Source organism: Nicotiana tabacum, chromosome 19 (assembly GCF_000715075.1).
Source record: "Nicotiana tabacum cultivar K326 chromosome 19, ASM71507v2, whole genome shotgun sequence".
Lineage (NCBI taxonomy): Eukaryota > Viridiplantae > Streptophyta > Magnoliopsida > Solanales > Solanaceae > Nicotiana > Nicotiana tabacum.
In genome coordinates this window covers 27183180-27206124 of record NC_134098.1, presented here as the reverse complement: position 1 = coordinate 27206124, position 22945 = coordinate 27183180, and the positions used below count along the sequence as shown (strand labels likewise).

Genomic DNA, 22945 nt, shown 5'->3' with positions numbered 1-22945 from the left:
TTTCCTTTACTTTTCGATGCATTGTTCAATCCAAAAAGTCTGAACCGCAGCGAGCAAGCTCGCCGTGAAGAATTTCTATAATACACAACACGTAAAACCAATTTGGCACCACGAAACGTTATTAATATTATTTTTTTCTTTTGCAAAAAGTTTACGGGGCCTTACACCGTACTTGATGGGTGCCAAAGTTATTGTACACATAGATCATGCGGCGCTTCTCTATCTTATGAGCAAAAAGTATTTTAAAGCTCGGTTGATGAGATGGGTACTCTAGTTGCAAGAATTTGATATTGATTGTCAAGATAGCAAAGATAGTGAAAACCAACTGGCGGACCGCTTGTCTCGTTTGGAGGAGAAGGGGAGGCCACATGATGGCCTTGAAATCGATGACTCTTTCGCCGATGAGCAACCTTTGGCAATTTTAATGAAATAGGTGTCATGGTTTGCAGACTTGGAAAATTTTCTTGTGAGTGGAATTATTCCGGATGAGTTCTCTTCAAACCAAAGGAAGAAGCTCAAGAGAGATTGTCAAGATTATTATTGGGATGAACCATACCTTTTGCGAATTTGTACGGATGGGGTGATTAGAAGGTGTGTACCAGACGAAGAGCAAGGCAATATTCTTGGTGCTTGTCATTCTTCTCCATATGGTGGTGATCATGGTGGAGCAAGAACGGAGGCCAAAGTTCTTAGTTGTGGTTTCTATTGGCCTACTCTTTACAAGGATGCAAGTGACTTAGTAAAAAGATGTGATGAATGTCAACGGGCTGTTGGAATTTTAAAGAAAAATGAGAGCCTCTTACAATCATCTTGGAGATTGATATTTTCAATGTTTAGGGCATTGACTTTATGGGCCCTTTTGTGATTTATTGTGGAAACACTTACATCTTGGCTGCGGTGGATTATGTGTCCAAATGGTGTGAGTTCGTCGCCTTACCCAACAATGAGGTGAGAAGTGTAGTGACTTTCTTGAAGAAGTATATTTTTACAAGATTTGGTACTCCACGTGCAATCATAAGCGATGGGGAGTCACACTTTTGCAACAAGGCTTTTGACACTTTACTTAGCAAATATAGTGTTACTCACAAGGTCACGACTCCCTATCATCCACAAGCTAGTGGGCAAGTGAAAGTCTCCAACTGGGAGATAAAGAGTATCTTGTCTAAAACGGTGAATGTTAATCTAACGGATTGGTCCAAGAAGTTTGATGATGCGTTATGGACTTATCGGACGGCTTATAAAACACCTATCAGAATGTCTTCATACCGGTTAGTATTCGAGAAAGCTTGTCATCTTCCGGTTGAACTAGAGCACAAGGCAATGTAGGCTTTAAAGAAATTGAATCTTGATTGGATGTAGCCGCTAACTTGCTGGTTGCACACTTGAATGATCTGGATGAGTTTCGGTACCATGAATATGAGAGTTCGTCCTTGTACAAAGAAAATATGAAATATATTCACGATAAATACATTTGGAACAAAGAGTTCAAAGTGGGTGATCTTGTATTGTTGTTTAAAAGATTGAGTATGTTTCCTGGGAAGCTAAAATCCAAGTGAAGTGGTCCGTTTGAAATTGTTGGTGTGACACCTTTCAGTGCATTAGATTTGAAGAACAAGAACAATGAAGTGTTCTGAGTCAATGGTCACCGGGTGAAGCACTACTTGGGCAAGGTTGGAGATAGCCACGTGGTGGCGGTCAGTTACTTCACTTGAAGATGCTTTGACATTGCATCGTGCCGCAATATTAAATCAGGCGCTTCTTGGGAGGCAACCCAAGTTCTTTTTCTTTTGTAGTTAGGTGTTATTTGTTATTTCTAACTTGATTTAAAGTGTGCTACAGGGTTGAGTATTTAATGCAAGAAGGGTGGACAAAAAATGTGGACCGCACATTCTAATTGTGCGGTCGCATAATTAATTGTGCCACAGCAGAAGAGCTTGTGCGGCCACACATTTCACATACGGACTGCAATTCTGGAAGCTCGGCAAAGTGCTAAATTTCAAAATATATGAAGCTTGAGGCTGTAAGTGCGGGGCTATTCTGTGTCCGCAAGAGGAATTGTTCGGCCGTACTCAAAATTGTGCGAACCGTAGTTTAAATTGTACGGCCGCACTCAGCCTTTTTCCCTTTTAACTTGAGTATAAATAGAAGTGTTTCTTCAATTTTATACTTTTCACCCACTAGAGAATCATTGTTGCTCTACAAAACTTAATTGAGAGATTTTCACTGTCAACCACATACACCTACATGTGCTCACACACCTAGTGCACTCACTTCATCTGGTATGCTTCACTTCATGATAATCTTTTGTGTTAGTTTAATTTTTGCAGTTTTAGCTTCTTTTTAGGCCATCTGTTATTAGAGTTCATCCATGTATCCATGTGGGTAGATATGTACTAGGTAATCATTATTACATGCTAAAATGGGTTAAGTTAGTGAGATTTTATGTGTATACCACGTTTCCATATTGATTAGAACAAGCAATTGAAAAATTTAAGTAAAAAGGACTGACTACTCGTTAAAGTTTGAAATCTGCGGCCGCAATTGAATTTTTATGGTCCGTAGTTTGGTTGTTCTAGGCAACTGGTGAAGGCAAGTGTTTCTGCGGACGCACTTTAATTGTGCGGGCCGCATAATTCTGAGAATGGCTACACTTTGCCATCACACTGTCTATCAGAGACTTGTCTCTTGAGAAAACAGATATGCGGACCGCACTTAAACTTTTGCGGACCGCAGATGAATTTTGCGGCCGCACTTTGCCATCGCACTTTCTTCAGGGAGGAGGCATCCGAGCCTATGAACTTACTTGTCAGAAGTGCAGCCACACATGAAAATGTGCGGTCTACACTCCCATTATGTGGTCGCACATCATAAAAGTACAGAACGCAAATCCCATATTCTGCATGCATGACATTCTGATGAAATCCTTTTGTGTCCACACCGTTCTCCCTTGCTTACATAAGTCCTAACTGTGTTGAATGATGGCTTGGAACTAACAATCCTCTTTGTTTTGATACATACAATGGTTCGATCAGGAGGCCGAGGCGAAACTAGAAAAGGTAGAGGAGACTCTTCTAGGGGTTGAGGCAGATGTGCCTTGCCCCTCAGTGTGACTCGGAAGAAGACCACAGCAGGCAGATGGAGGGGTGCAGACCTCTCTGAGTCTAGTTCTTGTGCCCCATCTAGGGAGGCTTCCGAAGGCAACTCCGTGTCTATTCTGGAGGAGCAGGCAGCTGCACAGTCCAGGCCACACGGGAGATCTAAGCCCCTGGATGTGGATTCATCATCTCACAGCACTTCCAAGGGTCCGAAAAGTGCTAGCCAGGCATCCGAGGCAGCTGCTGCTCCAGAGACCAGTGCGCAGGATGTTTAGGATGTTCCATATGATGGTAAAGGGGGAGAGGGTACATCCACTGGGGTTGAGAGAACAAAGAACAAGGAAGCATGGGAAGATAGATTTGTGAGTTTGGCTGCCTTTACTGATTTCCAAATGTGGTGGACGGTGAGATCATTGACACATGAGAGGCAGTTTCTATTGAGGGATCTAGATAGATACAACCCTGCAGTGTTGAGGCAGTTCAGATCGAGAAAAGGATGAATGTTGTTTACTAAGAAAGTCGTAGATGTCAAGGATCACCTTGTCCTTGAGTTCTATGCCATCATTTCAAACATTCGCAAGGGGACAAAGGTGATCATATTACGCAACCTTAAGGTGAAGTTTGATTAGCACACGTTGAACGCGTACTTGGGTTTTGAGGACTTGGAGCCAAAGGAGTACCTCGAGAAGCTGGCCTTGAAAGAAGAGGCCCGACCGTGGCTTGCTGAGATCTTAGCACCGGGACCACCTCCACCATGGATCACTGTTGGGGTGCCCATTCAACATAGTACATTGAGTTTTTAGGCAAAATGGTTGGCAGACCTTTGTATGTAACAGGCTTGACCCATGCCAGAATGAGAACAACTTGCATCTATCATGGCCAGGTACCCGATCAATGTGGGTGTCCTGATGTCGGCCAATATTTCATTGGTAGCGCAACGGTATAAAATGGCTTACCCCTACCCCAGCACTATCACAGAGTACCTCACTGATGCAAAGGAAGAGCCAAAGGCATTTGATACGAAGGTGAAGCCAAAGAAGTTGTTTGAGTGGCACTCGCTGCAGGATCCGACCAACCTGAAAAAGAGTGCTCAACCTTCTACTACTATAAGCCAGTCTGATGAGCCGATAGTGGTAGTGTAAGGCCCCATAAAATTTTGCAAGGTAATTTAAGGTTTCGTGGTACCGAAGTAGGCTTACGTGTTTGAGGACGGTACAGACTTTTTGGGTTTTACAGTGCGCTGAGGAACTAAAGGAACTTTTTGGCAGAAAAAGGCATTTCTACGGTCTATTATGCGGCTGCAGAATCACTCTGTGGGACATAGAATGACCGCAGAGTGAGGCAGGACTGGGCAGGTTTGGGTGCCATTCTGCGGTCGACTGTGCGACCGCAGAACTGTTCTGCCGTCATTATGCGACCGCAGAACAGGTCTGCGGGCCGCATAGTGACCGCAAACCCAGGCATAGTTGCCCAGTTCCGGAGGTTCATTTTACGGTCAATTTCGCGGACCGCAGATGCATTATACGGTCGCATATGCGACCACAGATCCTGTTCCGAAGCTTCATTTTTTGGGTTTTTATAACCCGACCCTACTTCCTTAAATAGACGCAATAGACCATTTCTTAAGCTAAAACCTGATGTTTTTAGAGTGAGAGAGTGCCCTAGAGTAGGAAAGTGTTCCTCAACAATTTATTCATCAATTCTTGCTCAAATCTTGGAAGATTAACAAGGAAAAACCTAGAAGGTCTTCATCCTAAAGGTAAGAACCTACACCCTAACCCTCAATCTCGAATTTTATCTAGAATTGGGTAATTAGTAAGATATATTTTGGGCATGAGAGTTATCCATCTTGCATGCATGTGTTATCAAAGAGTGTAAGAAGATTGTTGAGATATGAATGGTAGATAATGGGTTTGGGATGATGGAAAACACCATAGGAGGACCTTGAAACGTTAATGCTCATCTAGTATTTGATAAAATACTCAAATGAGCTAGAACCATGATCATCCTCCTAATTTTCATTCAATTTGTTATATTTTTAAAATAGATTAAAGTTGCTAAGAATTTCGGAATATTTTAGAGTTTAAGAAAGCTCCATTGAGGTATGTTGGCTAAACTTCTCTCTTATAATTGAATCCCACAATATGTAAGTCCCGAGTTGTTCATTATAAAAGTGGCTATTCTGAATAAGCTTATATTGAAAGATATATATTCTATATGTATCCCAAATGCTTTTATCATATTATGTTATCACTTGAGAATGTGTTCAAAGTATGGGTTGTGCATTAATAATGTTTCGACTTCAAGTCAAGCTCAAACGAAGGCTATTATGCCAAATTTTGTGAAAAATCACTAAGTGCCTAAGACTCTTAATTGCTCACATGTGTACTACAAACCTTGAATTGAATTGTTGTTGTTGTTGTTGATGATGATGATTTTTGAAAGTGAAAAGGTGAGCATGAAATACTAAATATAGCTGACATGCCAAGAATCATTTTATAATTGTAGCCATTAGTGTAAATGAAATGAGATGATTGGTATAAAAAGGTTGATGTCTCGAATGAGACGGCCTAACTGATTGGGTCGTGATCGGATGCCATACCGCACACATGGTGGTGATTGTGCTAGAAATTATGACTATGGTTGATGTCTCTAATGATATGGCCTAGCCGATCGGGTCGTGATTAGACTCCGTGCTAAAAGTACGGTGGTATTGGTATTGTGAGTATTGGTATCGTGAATGGTGGCATATTGGTATCAAAGATCTCCCAACTTAAAATATGAAAATTTAATTGAACGTTGTCTTGATCCTAATTTGAAGTTTGATGTTGTTTGAGGCTTCCACTGATATTATGATTGTACTTGCTTGTATTATTTATCATTCTATTGAGAAGGTATTTTGTCATTCATACTAGTACTATTCCATATGTACTAACGTCCCTTTGCTAGGGGAGCTGCATCTTCAATGGATGTAGGTGGTTCCATAGCAAGAGACATCGATCAGTGATAGCGGTACACCCTCTTCCCAGCAGACTTAGTGAGCCCCACTTCATTTCGGGGTCATGTATCTTTTGTTTCTTGTGTATTGTGTTTGAGGTATAGCTGGGGTCTTGTTACCGGCATTATCATAATACTCTTCTGTATCTATTAGAGGCTCCGTAGACAAAGTGTGGGTTGTATATTTGTGCTGGGGTGTAAGACGTATGCAATGGATATAAAAGCTTTATTACTCAATAAAGGGGGACCTGCCAGCATTTTCTTATTTTTTGATAGCTCTCAATCATTGAGACGATTACAAATCGTCTCCACATTATGTCCCAAGTCCTGCAGTTCTGAAAATTATTCTTTTTAGCTGAAAACATGATCCTCTTCAATCTTTTTGGCTCCTCTTGCTCATTTCAAGCTTTACACCTAAATCAATCAAATTAAGTTAGTTTATGCTATTGAATTGCACGTAAATAGGGTTAGAACTCAAGTAAAAGGTTGATAATCCCAACTTATCAAGATGCATGTCTCATTGATTGTTCCGCAAAAGTTGGGACGAGATGGAGTAAAAAGTAAAAAGTAATGCTCCGATATTTATATTGTTTCCGAAAAACATACCTGTACCGATAACACAATTGAACCTGAAATGATATAACATTACTACTATTAGATTAGAAGGGGAATAAGCAGGCACCAGGTCAACATGCACTTCAAGGGCGTTCTGGTAATATCGGGTGAAATGGAGTAATGTGATTGGATAAAAAGGCATCTTACTGTAGCTGCCAAAGCCATCAAGTCAAACCGAACCGACGAACCAAGTTAAATCGAAGAAAAAAACCGACTTGTAGTTTGGTTTGGTTGGTTTGGTGTTGGAAAATAAAAAACCGATCATTCTTGGTTTGGTTTGGTATTAACAAAAAAAAAAGTCAAACCGAATCTAAATTAAACCGACATAATATATATATAAATTTATACATAAAAAATAATCATTAAAATCTAATTTGTAAGTATTTTCTAAATTATTTTATAGTTTTTAATGTCTTGAGATATTATTTATTTGTGGGTTTGTAAATTCACTATCCACTTAATAGATTCTAATTACACAACCTAAATTTGAAGCCCAAACTTAAAACCCAATAAGAAAAGATAATAAAATAGGTTATTCCTTGTCTTCATTCTTCTATATCTTTCCAATCTTCCAACTCCAAAGTCAAAAAATCCCAAATAGTGAAAACCCTTCCATCCACTTCACGACGAGCTTCCTTCTTTGCAATTCTGAGCCATTGTCCAAGTTTGTAATTACATATTAGTCTTACTGCTCCAACACAATTTGGTAAGCTAAAGTATTTGATTAAACCAATTATGTTATTTTGTCCCTTTAAATTTGGATATAATTGTTATCTTAGATTGTTGGTCCTGAAATTTGATGTTACGAGTTGTGTTCTTTCAATCCAATATTGCACTTACATTAAGCAAGGGGTGTACGTGAGGCGGTTTGGTTCGGTTTTTTATTAAACCAAAATCAAACCAACTATGTCGGTTTATTAAATTTATAATCTAAATCAATCCAATTTGAGCTTACCAATTTGGTAATTTTATATATTTAATTCGTAATAAATTTGATTTTGAGCAAGTTGAAGAAGGTAATTTTATATATTTAATTCGTAATAAATTTGATTCTATCTTTATATTGTTTAACATGTAACTTTTTTTTTTCCACAATGTCCAGGTGACCCTTTGAGTATTGATTAGTTTAGAACTTCAGTTAAACAAAATAATGTCAACCTATTCATGGTGCTTGGCTGCTTGATGTTTATTTCTAACTTTTGTCTTGGCCAACTTTAATTAACTTAATATTTTTTGTGGAACTACAAGTTGGGTTGTAGCTTTTGGTTTATCACATGTTTGTTGTCATTTTCTATTATGGAAGGTCTTGGAATTATGATTCATACGAATAATTGCTATTCCTCATATATTATTTTAATGAATAGTAACCATGCGAAAAATTGGTGATTATTTGATCTCTTTTTCAAGCATAATATAACTAAAAAGGAAAACCGATAATAAATTGAAAAATCGAGAAAACCGAAAAATCTGACAAAAATCAAAACCAAAAAAAATCGAGTTTATGTTGGTTTGATTTGATTATAAATTTAATAAACCGACATAGTTGATTTGATTTTAATTTAATAAAAAATCGAACCAAACCGCTTCACGTACACCCTTTGCTTATCTCAGCATTATATTTGAGTGATTAGATCGAATTGCACCTTGCTTATCTCAGCATACATCCCCGTATTAATCCAAAAGCTTTTCTAAGACGTGGGTCCCAGCTGACTCTTTATTTACCATTTTGCCAGAGCAAGAATACGATAGCCATTGTACAACCTCTTTGAAAATCATGGGGCCCATTTAATAACCACATGATAATGTTACTATAATGTTTACGGGGTGTATTCTTATCGATGCATTAAATCATTTGATTGGAGATACTATTTAATTTAATTTTAAATTGAAGGTTGGAAACTACGTACAAATACTTAACATGATTACATGGAATTTTTATCTTAAGATCTTACATTAAAAAAAGTTTAAAAACTTTTCGTCATTTGTTATGCAATTTGGAAGTTTTGATGTGAATAGCTTTTTAAATAGTACTTGTAATGACTCAACCGGTCATTTTAACTTTTAGAATTCCGTTCCTTAAAATAAAATCTCCCGTATGTGCTTTTATTGATTTATGACTTGCGGGGAGGGTTGGTTCGGAATTTTGAAGTGTTTGGTTGAAATCGGAACACTTGATTCCTTAAGTTGGCTTTAAAAGGCCAAGTTTAACTTCGGTCAACATTTTTAGAAAACGGTCCCGGAATCGGGATTTGACGTAGGTTCGTATGATGATTTCGGACTTGGGCGTATGTTCGAACCGAGTTTTGGATAACCCAGGAGCGTTTTGGCGCTAAATAGTGAAAATCAACTATTTGAAGGTTTAAAGTTCTTTAAATTTGGTTTGGAGTAGGTTTTGGAGTAGTTGAAATCCGTTTGAAATTTTGAGTTTGGAAATAGCTCCGTATAGTGATTTAAGACTTGCCCGCAAAATTTCATATCATTCCGAGTAGTTTAAGTATATTTTCGACGCATTGAAAGTAAATTGAAGAACTTGAAATTTTTAAGTTGAATCAATTTGGTTTAGGGTATGATTCTTAGTTTTGATGTTGTTTTACACGTTCCGAGGGTTCGAGTGAGTCCGTTTTATGATTTCAAACTTGTCAAACTTCCGGGGGCCCCGAGTGTTAACCGGACGAGACTCGGACCAATTTTGAAATTTGGAGGAAGAACTGAAGCTTTCTGCTTTTGGTACGATCGCACCTGCGCTTGGACAATCGCAGATGCGACCATCATAGATGCGATGTTTGTTCGCAGAAGCGGAAGGAGGAGGGAATGCCTGCCACCGCAGGTGCGGAACTTTGGCGCACCTCCGAACGCGCAGGTGCGAGGCTAGGCGCGCAGATGCGAGGCTTGGTCAGGCAAGTGGAACTCGCACCTACGAGGCTTTTGCGCAGGTGCGAAAGGCTTGTTTGGCAGAAAGTTTAAAAGAATGGGAATCAACCATTTTGAGCCCATTTTTCCTCCATTTTCGGGCGATTTCAGAGCTTTTGAGAGGGGGATTTCAACTAACAATTGGAAGGTAAGTTAATTCTACACCCTCGAGGTAAATATATAGATTATGGGTAGATTATAACTAGTAAATCTTAGAAATCAAAAGTTTAGATGAAAAACCTAGATTTTTATAAAAATGAGATTTTAACCACGAAAATGGTTATGGAATTGGATAGAAATTATATATTTGAGTTCTTGAGATTATGGGTAACGTTTTCATCTGAAAATTTCCAGAATTCGGGCACGTGGGCCCGGGGTGAATTTTAGGAATTTTACTATTTTGGATTGGGTAATTTATTTAATAGTCTAAATTCGAATTATTGAACATGTATTAATTATTTTGTATAACATTTGGATAGTTTCGGATTTTTCGGCATCGAATTGAGAATTTAACGTGACGTGGTTATTGGAAAGTGGACTTTGAGACAAGGTAAGTCTCTTGTCTAATCTTGTGAGGGGGAATTTATCTCATAGGTGATTAAATTAAATAATTGTTCTAAATTACGGGGGCTACATACGCACGAGATGACGAGAGTCCGTGCATAGCTACTACTTATGCTAAAGTCCGAGTAGTTTAGGACTCAAATCATGAATTACTTGTGTAAATTATATTCTTTGTTTAATTAAAATTATTTGATATATATATTGTGAATTGTTAGAGAAAAATATTAAAAGATGAAAATCTCATATGTTTAATTTTCTGTTTAAATTAATTAATTATTAAAAAAAATTGTTCATCCTCTCAATTTGATCTTATAATAAATATACTCTTCTTCCAGAGGTACATAAGAAAATGTCCTCCTTTCTTGTGGAGCGGGCCGAACGCCTCGGCGGGATAGATGCATCTATGGATCGCGCCGCTCGTCCCTCGGCAGTGTACACGATACTCTGGAATGGGTCGTATGACCTCGGCAGAAAACGTGCCTAATAATAATAATAATTATACGATACCTTGCTATTTTAATTGTAGCTTGTGAATTTAATTAATAGATTGAAAATTATTGCATTTGAAGGAAATTTATTATTTCTGCTAATTGAATAAAATTATTGTTAACTCTGTGAATCATGCTGATTAAAATAATTCTATTTGATTCTATTTATTATTATTGACCCTTAGTGAGTGTCAAAGTCGACCATCTCGTCTCTACCACTTCGAGATTAGGCTTGATACTTACTGGGTACACATTGTTCACGTACTCATACTACTCTTGCTGCACTTTTTGTGCAGGAGCTGAGGCAGGTACTAGTGGAGGACCTATCATCTTACACCCATGTTATCCAGAGGCGTAGTGGTGAGCTGCCTTTCTGAGCCGTTCTACAGCTACCAATGTCTCTGATGTTTGGCATATTTCGATATGTGTTGATGTTACTTTACCCATGTTTTAACCACTTCTTGATGTTATTTAATCTTTAAAATGCCAACATGGTGTAATTATTGGTTTGATGACTAATTAAGTTATGTGTGACGATTTAAGGTGTTCGGAGTGCAAAATATGAAGAAAAGGTGGTTTAGCTAGAGGAAGAAGGGTTGGATGCGTCGCATCCAACCTAGGAAAACATCATCCTGCATGCAACCTTAGCAGTGAAGTTGTGCCATCGCGTCCGCCATCGCGTGCGAAACTGGGAAGTAGAAGTGAAGCTGGATGCGTCGCGTCCACCATCGCATGCGAAGCTGAGAAATAGAGGACAAGGTGGATGCGTCGCATCCACCTTCGCAGGCAAAAATTGAAATGGAGGATAAGGTGGATGCGACGCATCCACCTTAGCATCAATCCCTGAAGCCGAATTGGACTAGGAACGGGAGAGCTTTGGCCCACGACTTTTGTACGCAATATATAAGCTAAAAACGCCTCTTTTAGGGGATCTAACATATTGGGAAGAGGGAAAAAGGCCACGAAAAAGCTGTGGAGGCCGGAATTCATCAAGTTTCATCTTTCTCCCACCAAACTTAGTAATTTTTATGTTTCTTTGTATGATTTGTTGTTTGGCTACCATGTCTATGTGGAGCTAAACTTCACGTTCTAGGGTTGTGGTTCTTTCATGACTATTGTTATTCGGATATTGATTTTGACTTCTTGATTTCTCATATTAGTTTATTTATTCAATCTTGCACTTAATTATTTAATTGCTTGATCACCAATTGAATATTATCTACGAATCTAGAATTGAACTCGAAAGTGGGAATTCTATATTGCATATAGGATTGAGTAGGGCAAGTTCTTGAACTCGGGCATCGGGGAACGGATTCGTAGTTAGGATAGACATATACCTAATTGCCTTGCTTGGTTGATTTACAGGAATTATAAATGCGTTCTTGTTGATTCTAACTCCATAGACATATAGGCGTTAGGTTAGCTTGAATAGGCGAGTAAGAACTCGACAGATTCTTATGAGCAATATTAACCCTGTCAACCAATAAGCTAGATAAATTAGTCGGTCAATTCAATTGAAGAATACAATAGGATTGTTAGATAGCCCATAACCCTAGATCGTTTTCATTACATTGATATCATTAAAATCTGCTCTTTCTCTGTTCAAAGTTTATTATTTATATTTTTCTTATTTAATTAGTTAGAATAAAATATTTTTAGATTTAATTCTTGTTTAGATAATTAAGATAGGCTAATTTAGTTAATAGCTAATCATAAGTCCTCGTGGGTTCGACATCCGACTTTTAGTCACTTTATTACTTGACGACCGCGTATACTTGCGTGAGTGTGTTTGGTCGCAACAAGTTTTTGGCGCCGTTGCCGGGGACTTAGAAATTAGCTACGTGACTAAGTTAAGCTTTTATTAGATATTTGTTTTCAAGTTTTAATTTTCAGTTTGCCTGGTTTGTGTCAACGCAGGGTTTACTCTCGAATGCAGAGGAGTAGAAGTGCAAACAACCTCATTCCTCTTGATCCAGAAATCGAACGAACATTACATAGAGTGAGAAGGGAACACGAAGCTAGAACGAGAATAGAAAGAGATTTGGACATCGCAATCCAACCACAGCCAATAGATATGGCAGGCAATGAAGAGCGTCCGGTAATCGAAGCCGCAAGGCCCAATCTTGCGAATATGACTCAGGCTATTGTGAAGCCTGATATCACTGGGCATTTTGAACTCAAACAGTACATGGTACAGCTGATTCAGTCCACAGGACAATATGTGGGTCTATCTCATGAGGACCCGCAGAGGCATATTCAGAACTTCTTGGAAATCACGGACACTTACAATTATCCGAACGTCTCCAAGGACTATGTCAGGCTGACACTATTCCCTTTTTCACTGTTGGGGGAAGCTAAAGAATGGTTGCAAAAGGAGCCCGCGAACTCTATCCACACTTGGGATGATCTAGCAAGGAAATTCCTGATCAAGTTTTTCCCAACTAAGAAGACAAAGTCGTTGAGGAGCCAAATTCTTGGGTTCCAACAACGGGATGGCGAGACACTTCGTCAAGCTTGGGAAAGATACAAGAAACTACTCAGAGACTGCCCGCATCATTGTCAAACTGATGAGGTATTGGGTCACACTTTTGTTGATGGGTTAGATGAAGCATCAAAGATGAATCTTGACTCAGCTTGTGGGGGTAGTTGCATGGCAAGACCGTATAGTGAAATACAACTCCTGCTAAATAATTTCACTGCTAATGACCATAATTGGCAAGGAGAGGGGGATTCACGAAGGGTAATTAAACAGAAGGCCGCCGGTTTGATTGAGCTTGATGACTTTTCCGCCATGAGAGCCGATATAGCAAAATTGGCAAATCAGATGAATAGAATGACAACACAACAAATGCAACATGTACAGCAGATGTCTATTTGTTGCGAACTATGCGGAGACAGTCATATGATTGACATGTGCCCCACGAATCCTGAATCTATATACTATGTGGGACAACAAAACAGAGGTCCTATGAATCAACATGCGCAATATGGGAACACTTACAACCCAAACTGGAGGAATCATCCTAACTTCTCATGGGGCGGGAGTCAACAGAATCAGTATAGGCCTCAAGGGAATTTTACTCAACCTCAGAAGCCACCCCAACAAATGGAAGAAAGTACGAATGACTTGCTGAAAAAGTTGTTACTAGACAATCAACAGCTCAGGACCGATTTCAGAAATCTTGAGAGGCAAATGGGGCAGTTAGCAGCAAACCAAAATACTAGACCTACAGGCTCACTTCCCAGTGATACAGAGAAGAACCCTCAAATTAATGCAGTTACACTTAGAAACGGGAGGGAACTAGAGGAAGCGCCAAGGAAGATAAAAGAAAAACCTACACCTGGGGGGAGTTGACACCTAAGGCAACACAAGAGTCAAAGGAAGATGATGCAAGTTCAGAGCGAATGGAGGTTACAAGGCCACCACCACCTTTCCCCCAAAGATTGCAGAAAAGGAATGACGATCGCATGTTCAACAAATTTCTCTCCATGTTGAGTCAGGTTCAATTAAATATTCCATTAGTGGATGTACTTCGTGAAATTCCAAAGTACGCTAAGTACATAAAAGACATAGTGGCTCATAAGAGGAAATTGACTGAGTTCGAGACGGTTGCACTTACTGAGGAGTGCACATCAAGGGTCCAAAACAAGCTTCCCCAAAAGCTTAAGGACCCTGGCAGCTTCACTATTCCAGTACAAATCGGTAATATTAACGTGGGACGTGCTCTGTGTGATTTGGGTGCAAGCATAAATCTGATGCCGTTATCCTTGTTTAAGCAATTAGGTCTGGGAGCTCCGAGACCAACCACCGTGATGTTGCAATTAGCTGATAGGTCCATAGCCTACCCTGAAGGAGTGATTGAAGATGTGCTGCTGCAAATTGGAAAATTCATCTTCCCAGCTGACTTCATTATTCTAGACTTCGAGGCTGATGAACAAGTTCCAATCATATTGGGACGACCTCTCTTGGCTACTGGCGATGCAATAATTAAAGTGAGAGAAGGGAAAATGATTATGAGAGTGGACAACGAGGAGGCAGTCTTCAATGTCTACAAAGCAATCCAACTCCCCCGCCACTATGAGGAGCTCTCTATGATATCTGTGGTAGAGGTGGATGAGAAACTTCTTAACACGAGCGTATATCTAGGCGACTGTTTAGAAAAAGCAATCATGCTATTTGATAGCTTGGAGATGGATGATGAGGTTGAGGAGATAAAGGGAATCCTAGATACATCATGTGGTTACATGCAAGGAATAATCCCGTTTGAGCCCCTGAATAGGCCAAGTGGCCCCCCACCAAAGCCGTCAATTGAAAAAGCTCCAAATTTGGAACTTAAACCCCTACCCCCTCACCTTCAATATGCTTATTTGGGAAGTTCTGACACTTTACCTGTTATTATTTCTGCTCACTTGTCTAAATTACAGGAAGAAAAGCTATTAAGGGTGCTACGTGAGCACAAGCGAGCAATTGGGTGGACAATGTCTGACATTAAAGGCGTTAGTCCAGCTTTCTGCATGCACAAAATCCTCATGGAGGACGGACACAAACCGAGTGTAGAACACCAACGCCGACTAAATCCAATCATGAAAGAAGTGGTAAGGAAAGAAGTGATTAAGTGGCTTGATGCAGGTATTGTATTTCCAATCTCTGATAGTAAATGGGTAAGCCCCGTTCAATGTGTGCCGAAGAAAGGGGGGATAACCGTAGTAGTTAATGAAAATAATGACTTAATTCCGACAAGAACTGTAACTGGATGGAGAATTTGCATAGATTACAGAAAACTAAACAATGCCACCCGGAAAGACCACTTTCCCCTGCCTTTTATTGACCAAATGCTTGATAGATTAGCTGGCCAGGAATACTACTGTTTCCTGGACGGTTATTCGGGGTATAATCAGATTGCTATAGCCCCAGAAGACCAAGAGAAAACTACATTTACATGTCCTTATGGCACGTATGCGTTCAAGAGAATGCCCTTCGGTCTTTGTAATGCACCTGCGACTTTTCAAAGGTGTATGATGGCTATTTTCACTGACATGGTTGAAAGATATGTAGAAGTATTCATGGACGATTTTTCTGTGTTTGGATGTTCTTTTGATAGTTGTTTGATGAACCTTGATAAAGTGCTAGCTAGGTGTGAAGAGACGAACTTGGTGCTAAACTGGGAAAAGTGCCATTTCATGGTACGTGAAGGTATAGTTTTGGGGCACAAGGTTTCAAAAGATGGTCTACAGGTGGATAAAGCAAAGGTGGAGACGATCGAAAAATTGCCCCCGCCGACATCCATAAAAGGCATTCGCAGTTTCTTGGGTCATGCAGGTTTTTATCGTCGTTTCATTAAAGATTTTTCGAAAATTTCTTCCCCTTTGTGCAGGCTTCTAGAGAAAGACGTTACCTTCAAGTTTGATAATGCATGTCTGAAAGCATTTGAGGAGCTGAAGGGAAGATTGGTGACTGCACCAATTATCATTGGCCCCGATTGGGCACAACCATTTGAGTTGATGTGCGATGCAAGTGACATAGCAATTGGAGCGGTGTTGGGGCAAAGGAGGGATAAAATCTTTCACTCCATTTATTATGCAAGCAAAACTATGAATCCAGCTCAGATGAATTATACAGTGACTGAAAAGGAGTTGCTTGCAGTGGTATGGGCGTTTGACAAGTTCAGATCCTATCTAGTGGGAACCAAAGTCATCGTCTACACAGATCATTCAGCTATCAGATACCTATTTGAAAAGAAAGACGCCAAGCCGAGGCTGATTCGTTGGGTCCTCCTCTTGCAAGAATTTGACTTAGAGATCCGAGATCGAAAAGGGACAGAAAATCAAGTGGCCGATCATTTATCCAGATTAGAGAGCCGGAACCATGTAGCTGAAGGAGGGTCAATTAAAGAAACATTTCCGGATGAGCAAATATTGGCAATCACCTCAGGTGAAGCCCCATGGTATGCAGATTATGTGAATTTTATCGCAAGTGGGGTAACGCCACTAGAGTGGACAGCTGACAATAGAAGAAGATTCCTACATGATGTAAGGTTCTACGTGTGGGATGAGCCATTCCTATATAGGCAGTGTGCAGATCAGTTGGTGAGAAGGTGTGTTCCTGAGGAAGAGATGAAGGCTATACTACATGACTGCCATGCGTCACCATATGGAGGTCATCACGGCGGGGATAGAACCGCCCAAAAAGTGCTACAATCAGGTTTTTATTGGCCAAAATTGTTTAAGGATGCACATGCCTTCGTTAAAAATTGTGATAGATGCCAAAGAACTGGAACTATCACGAGGAAGCACGAGATGCCCTTGCAAAATATACTGGCGGTAGAACTTTTTGATGTTTGGGGGATTGATTTTATGGGACCATTCCCATATTCTAACGGACACAGATACATCTTGGTGGCGGTCGACTATGTTTCTAAGTGGGTAGAGGCCATAGCTCTTCCTACTAACGACGCAAAAGTTGTGGTAGGCTTTGTAAAGAAGCACATCTTCACACGTTTTGGGACCCCAAGAGTGTTGATAAGCGACGGGGGAACTCACTTTTGTAACAAACTGCTGAATAATATTCTTGCAAAATACGGAGTCAAGCACAAAGTTTCTACTGCCTATCATCCCCAAACGAGTGGTCAAGTAGAAGTTTCCAACAGAGAGGTCAAGCAGATTTTGGAAAAGACAGTAAGTATGAATAGAAAGGACTGGGCCGGGAAGCTGGATGACGCATTATGGGCATATCGCACTGCGTACAAGACCCCAATAGGCACTTCTCCGTACAGGTTGGTTTATGGGAAGGCCTGCCATCTGCCCGTCGAGCTTGAACACAAAGCTTATTGGGCGATTAAAAAGCTAAATATGGAGATGGACTTGGCCGGTGAAAAGAGATTGCTACAACTCGACGAGCTTGATGAGTTTCGATTGCATGCGTATGAAAATGCCAAATTGTATAAAGAGAAGACAAAAAGATGGCATGATAAGCATATCCAACATCGTGAGTTTGAACCAGGTCAACAAATTCTACTGTTTAATTCAAGGCTAAAGCTTTTTCCAGGAAAGCTTAAATCTCGATGGTCGGGTCCGTTTGAAGTGGTTAGTGTGAAACCTCATGGTGCGATAGAATTGTGTGAAAAGGGGTCCAATACGACATTCTTGGTAAATGGCCAACGAGTAAAACACTATTGGGGTGGTGACATTGCACGTCACAAGACCACAATGGACTTAGTGGAGGCATGAAGAACATGTTGCGTCGTGCCGCGACGTTAAATCAGGCGCTTCTTGGGAGGCCACCCAAGTTAGTTAGTTTTTTTTCGTAGGACATAGATTTTATTCAAGAAAACGAGGCGGATGCGTCGCGTCCCCCTCAGCAAAAAAAAAAAAAAAAAAATATTTTTGAAGGCAGACAAGGCAGTGAAGTCTGCCTATCGCGCCCGTATCGCGTCCCAAAATTTTTGAAGGAAGACAAGGGGATGCGTCGCGTCAAAGCTCGCACGCACAGGTAAGTAATATATATTTTAACACATCTTAAGATAACCTATTCGAACAAAAACGTTTCTTGCGACGCATCCACTCGTCTCGTTTTGGCGACGCCTACGAACGCAGAACAGAATTCTCTCATCGAAATTGTATCGCAATAAGATCAAACGCGACAGGTACGCATCATCCTCTTCGTTCTTCCGTTGGCTTCTCTCCAAATTCGTCTCTCCTCCCTCCTTCAGTGGTAGCAACAAGTAGGTTTTGCAATTTCAAGATTTTTAGGGCTGTCGTTCTTGGTAGTTGTAATGGTTGAGAGATGATAAACTATAATTCCCTTCATCTCGTCCAACTTTGGGAGGGTAGTGGCACTGCTCAACTGATAGAATGAACTAGGCACACTTGTTGCATACCACATGTTCGACGAATTGTCCCTGAGAAAAATTTAGGCGTCGGTGAAGTCTGAGTAACCGAGCAACATTGGTGTATGCTTGAGAATAAGTGTGGGGTCGAGTGAGGGGCTATGTGAAATTGAGTTTTTGAAGAAAGTTATCACATACTTGCTGACAGTCATGAGCTACAATTCCATGAAGAGTGAATGGCATGACTTTACAAATAAATTGAAGTCTGCAAGCTGTCGCAATTGCTTTCAGGCTGAACTTCGCTGTTTCATCTGCTAATTGTTGAATTCTTTGCATTGCAGGTACTTAGATTCGTAAAATGACAGCAGCGAGTAAACCATCCAAGAAACAAGACAAAGATGGTAACAAACAACCGCCCAAAAAGCCTACCGGAAGGGCAGCGGGCGGTCCAAATCCACAGAAAAAGAGGAAGCGGACGGAGAAGGAAATGGAACTGCTGCCTAGGCAGTTAAGTGATGATTCAGAGCAAGAGGAGGAGGAAACATTGGTCCGGAGGATAGTGAAGAAGGGTATTACACCGAGCAAAGGAATAGAGATACGAGAGCCTGTGACATACCAAAGAAAAGCTTCGAGAATGAGTGCTCCAACTGATAAAGGGAAGGAGAAGATTACTACAGAATCTGAATCCGATTCCGATTCGGACAATGACCACCTACAGATCAACATGAGTGATGAAGACGAAGGTGAACCCATAGACCGAGTTGATTGGGAGAAATACTTTGTTAATGAGAAGGCATTCCGAGCCTATAAGAAGATATTGGTTTCAAAGAAGTACATTCCGGAAAAGCCGATAAACATCGGACCACTTAAGACAAAGTACTCAGAGTTTCTCCAGTCAATTCGAGAGGTGCAAAAATGGGGACCCATTCTGAAAGGTCATGGCAAAGCCAACCTCACCATTGTTAGAGAGCTCTACGCCAATTGGCGTCACGCACGGGGAAACATTGTGCGAGTGAGAGGGATAGATATTAATGTGTCAGCTGAAGCTCTGAATAACTTCTTAAGGGTGCCACACACACTCACTGACAGGTTTGACGCCATATGCAAAACACCAGATTATGCACACATTAAGTCTGTCCTATGCCCTACCAGGAAGGATGCAGAATGGAAGCATGGGAGTATGGAGTACCACTCTATAGCAAAGGAATTCATGAGTGCGTTAGCACGTGTGGCTCTAAATTTCATTTGTAATCGACTGCTGCCATGCCAACATAAAACTGATGTCCCTCGTTACCGCGCACTCGTATTATATGCTTTATTAGAGGGGATACCACTCAACTTCGGAGCCATCATGCATGATCAAATGCAGCGAACCAGGATGAATTACAAGTGGAGGCTGTTCTTTGCTAATACCCTAACAGCTTTTTTAACAGAGAGGGGAGTACTATGGGACAAGGAGAATGATGACATTGAGGCTAAAGCTCCAGGACCATATGATGTCACTCATGTTCTAGAGCCGAACAAGGGAAGGTCTTCTAAGCTCACCGTCCAACAATTATTTGAGCATATGCAAGCAGATATGCAAGAGAACAGGGCTGAGCTGATAGCGACTCGTGTCGAGTTGAGTGCCACCAGGGATGAGTTGAGACAGACTCGTGCGGATCTAAGCCGAGTTCAGACCGAGCAGGCCACGATGATGAAGGAGATATCATTACTCCTCAGAGCTCTGGTTCAATGTGCAGGTACAGACATCTCCCAGCTGATTGCATCATCCACTGCCGGACCATCCACTCCTGTTCCTCCCATAGTCACCGAGGCTCCACTCAACAGGCCTATTGAGGTTGCTGTAACACCTGATACAGAATCAGCACCAGTTGTTGATGATAGGAATGCTATGGATGCAGATGCTCCTCCACCTTGACTTCAGGGAGTCCTTCTCACCCTACTTTACCTTGTTTGTATGCGTTGGGGACAACGCACAACCCTAAGTGTGGGGTGGGGGTGATTTATGTTTGATGTATGGATGAATGTACTAATATATTCACTGGATTAATGGCATAAAATAACAGTAAATTCATCTATATGGAGTAACTATCAGTTTATCTATTAGTTTATCAAAAAAAAAAAAAAAAAAGTATCTTTGTAGAATAAAAATAATCCCCTGTGGTTTTTCTTTGTGCCTCGGTTCTTTTCCATGGGATGTAGTTTGAACCGGGTAATTTTGTTTTCTTTTTAGAGTAGAGTAGGAATATAGGGAATAAAAGGAGGAAGAATGATGAACCTAGGTGACCTTGACTTGGTTGATACTGGCATATTTAAGCTTTTACATATGTAATATCTTCCCTTCTCACTCTGAAATTATTGATGATGCCTTGTTAAAACGGATAGCATGTTTTGTTGCAGCCTATTTCTCATTTTTCTTGACTTGTGTTCACTTTGCGTTTAATGCTTAATATCTCGTTGCTCCGTGAATACTTGCATTGTTTGAGAGTCGGAATGTGACCGTCCTTAGCGAGTCATGTGCCATGTGTGGTGAGGTTTTTGTGTAGTCCATGTAGTGTACTTGTGTCTAGAACTTGCCCGGTATGTGAGTTGAAGCGAAATTTAGGTGATGCTCGGTTTGAAAAATGATTTTAGGCTTTCTTTGATCTTTTTGAGCTTATTGCTTATCACAAATAAAATCTATCCCTAGTTAAACCTTTTGAGCCTGTAGACCTTTTATTTGGTACCCACATTACAAGCCTATACCCTTTTTATTCTTAATTGACATTGTTTTGATCCTTTTACCTCTTAAAGCACTTTAATTGTTAGATGAGCGCTAAAAGAAGTAAGAAGGGAATAAGTGTGGGGTGACTTTTGAGTGAAACCAGTGAAAGAAAGAAGGGTGCACTTATTTTGTAAAATAATACACCACTAGCGGAAATTAAAAGAAAAAAAAAAGAAGAGAAAAATCTGAAAAAAAAAAAAGAGAAAGAAAAATATAGATGAATAAATTGTTGTCTTGTTCTTGCTAGTGGGTATGAAGTAAAGTAGTGCTTAAAGAAAGAGGAAATATTGTTGGGGTGATATTATTTGTGAAATTGAAGTGGTGTTGAAGAATTTGCGCTTAAGTTATTTGATGATGTGTTAAAGTGCTTAGGAGGGTGAATCACTATTCCTTAAATATATCCTACCCGTCCCTTAGCCCACATTACAACCATGAAAAAAGTCCTAATTGATTTTAGATCGAGCGAGCTTACATTAGTAGAGATTTACATTAAGGGCAAGCCTATGGTACCAACTGCATGCATGCGACTTCTTTTGTGAGAGTGAGCGATCTTCTTTGTGAGCATGAGATTCGAATGTGTGGATTGATTCTACTCTCTTTGCTTTTGTTGTGAGGGCACATGGTTTCACGAGGGATATGTAACGTTATTAGACTTCTCTATGATGTTGGTTGTTCAAGCCATGAGTGCATTGTGACATTGAGTCGGTTTTTGAGGTTAGGATTGTTGTGAGCATGTTGTCTTTGTTCGAATATGTTTAAAGAAGGGCATAAGTAAAGGGAAGGGTATGTGATGCATAGCCTAGAGCCTAATTGTTGCAAATAACCATGGTCATAGATGTAGTGTGCTTTGAATGATAAGAGCTTAATTTTATTTTGTTTACTATAGTGATGGTTTGTTCGAGGACGAACAAAGGTTTAAGTGTGGGGTAGTGATGTTTGGCATATTTCGATATGTGTTGATGTTACTTTACCCATGTTTTAACCACTTCTTGATGTTATTTAATCTTTAAAATGCCAACATGGTGTAATTATTGGTTTGATGACTAATTAAGTTATGTGTGACGATTTAAGGTGTTCGGAGTGCAAAATATGAAGAAAAGGTGGTTTAGCTAGAGGAAGAAGGGTTGGATGCGTCGCATCCAACCTAGGAAAACATCATCCTGCATGCAACCTTAGCAGTGAAGTTGTGCCATCGCGTCCGCCATCGCGTGCGAAACTGGGAAGTAGAAGTGAAGCTGGATGCGTCGCGTCCACCATCGCATGCAAAGCTGAGAAATAGAGGACAAGGTGGATGCGTCGCATCCACCTTCGCAGGCAAAAATTGAAATGGAGGATAAGGTGGATGCGACGCATCCACCTTAGCATCAATCCCTGAAGCCGAATTGGACTAGGAACGGGAGAGCTTTGGCCCACGACTTTTGTACGCAATATATAAGCTAAAAACGCCTCTTTTAGGGGATCTAACATATTGGGAAGAGGGAAAAAGGCCACGAAAAAGCTGTGGAGGCCGGAATTCATCAAGTTTCATCTTTCTCCCACCAAACTTAGTAATTTTTATGTTTCTTTGTATGATTTGTTGTTTGGCTACCATGTCTATGTGGAGCTAAACTTCACGTTCTAGGGTTGTGGTTCTTTCATGACTATTGTTATTCGGATATTGATTTTGACTTCTTGATTTCTCAT

At 40.3% G+C, this 22945-nt stretch overlaps 1 protein-coding gene across 1 annotated transcript; it reads left to right on the top strand.

Moving 5' to 3' along the window:
* Nucleotides 1-4042: 4042 nt before the first annotated feature.
* Nucleotides 4043-18014, top strand: LOC142173419 (uncharacterized). Its single transcript, XM_075239006.1, has 3 exons — nt 4043-4228; nt 14171-16781; nt 17286-18014. The coding sequence occupies exons 1-3, from the start codon at nt 4043-4045 to the stop codon at nt 17894-17896; spliced, it is 3408 nt and encodes a 1135-aa protein (XP_075095107.1). The 3' UTR covers nt 17897-18014.
* Nucleotides 18015-22945: the final 4931 nt, after the last annotated feature.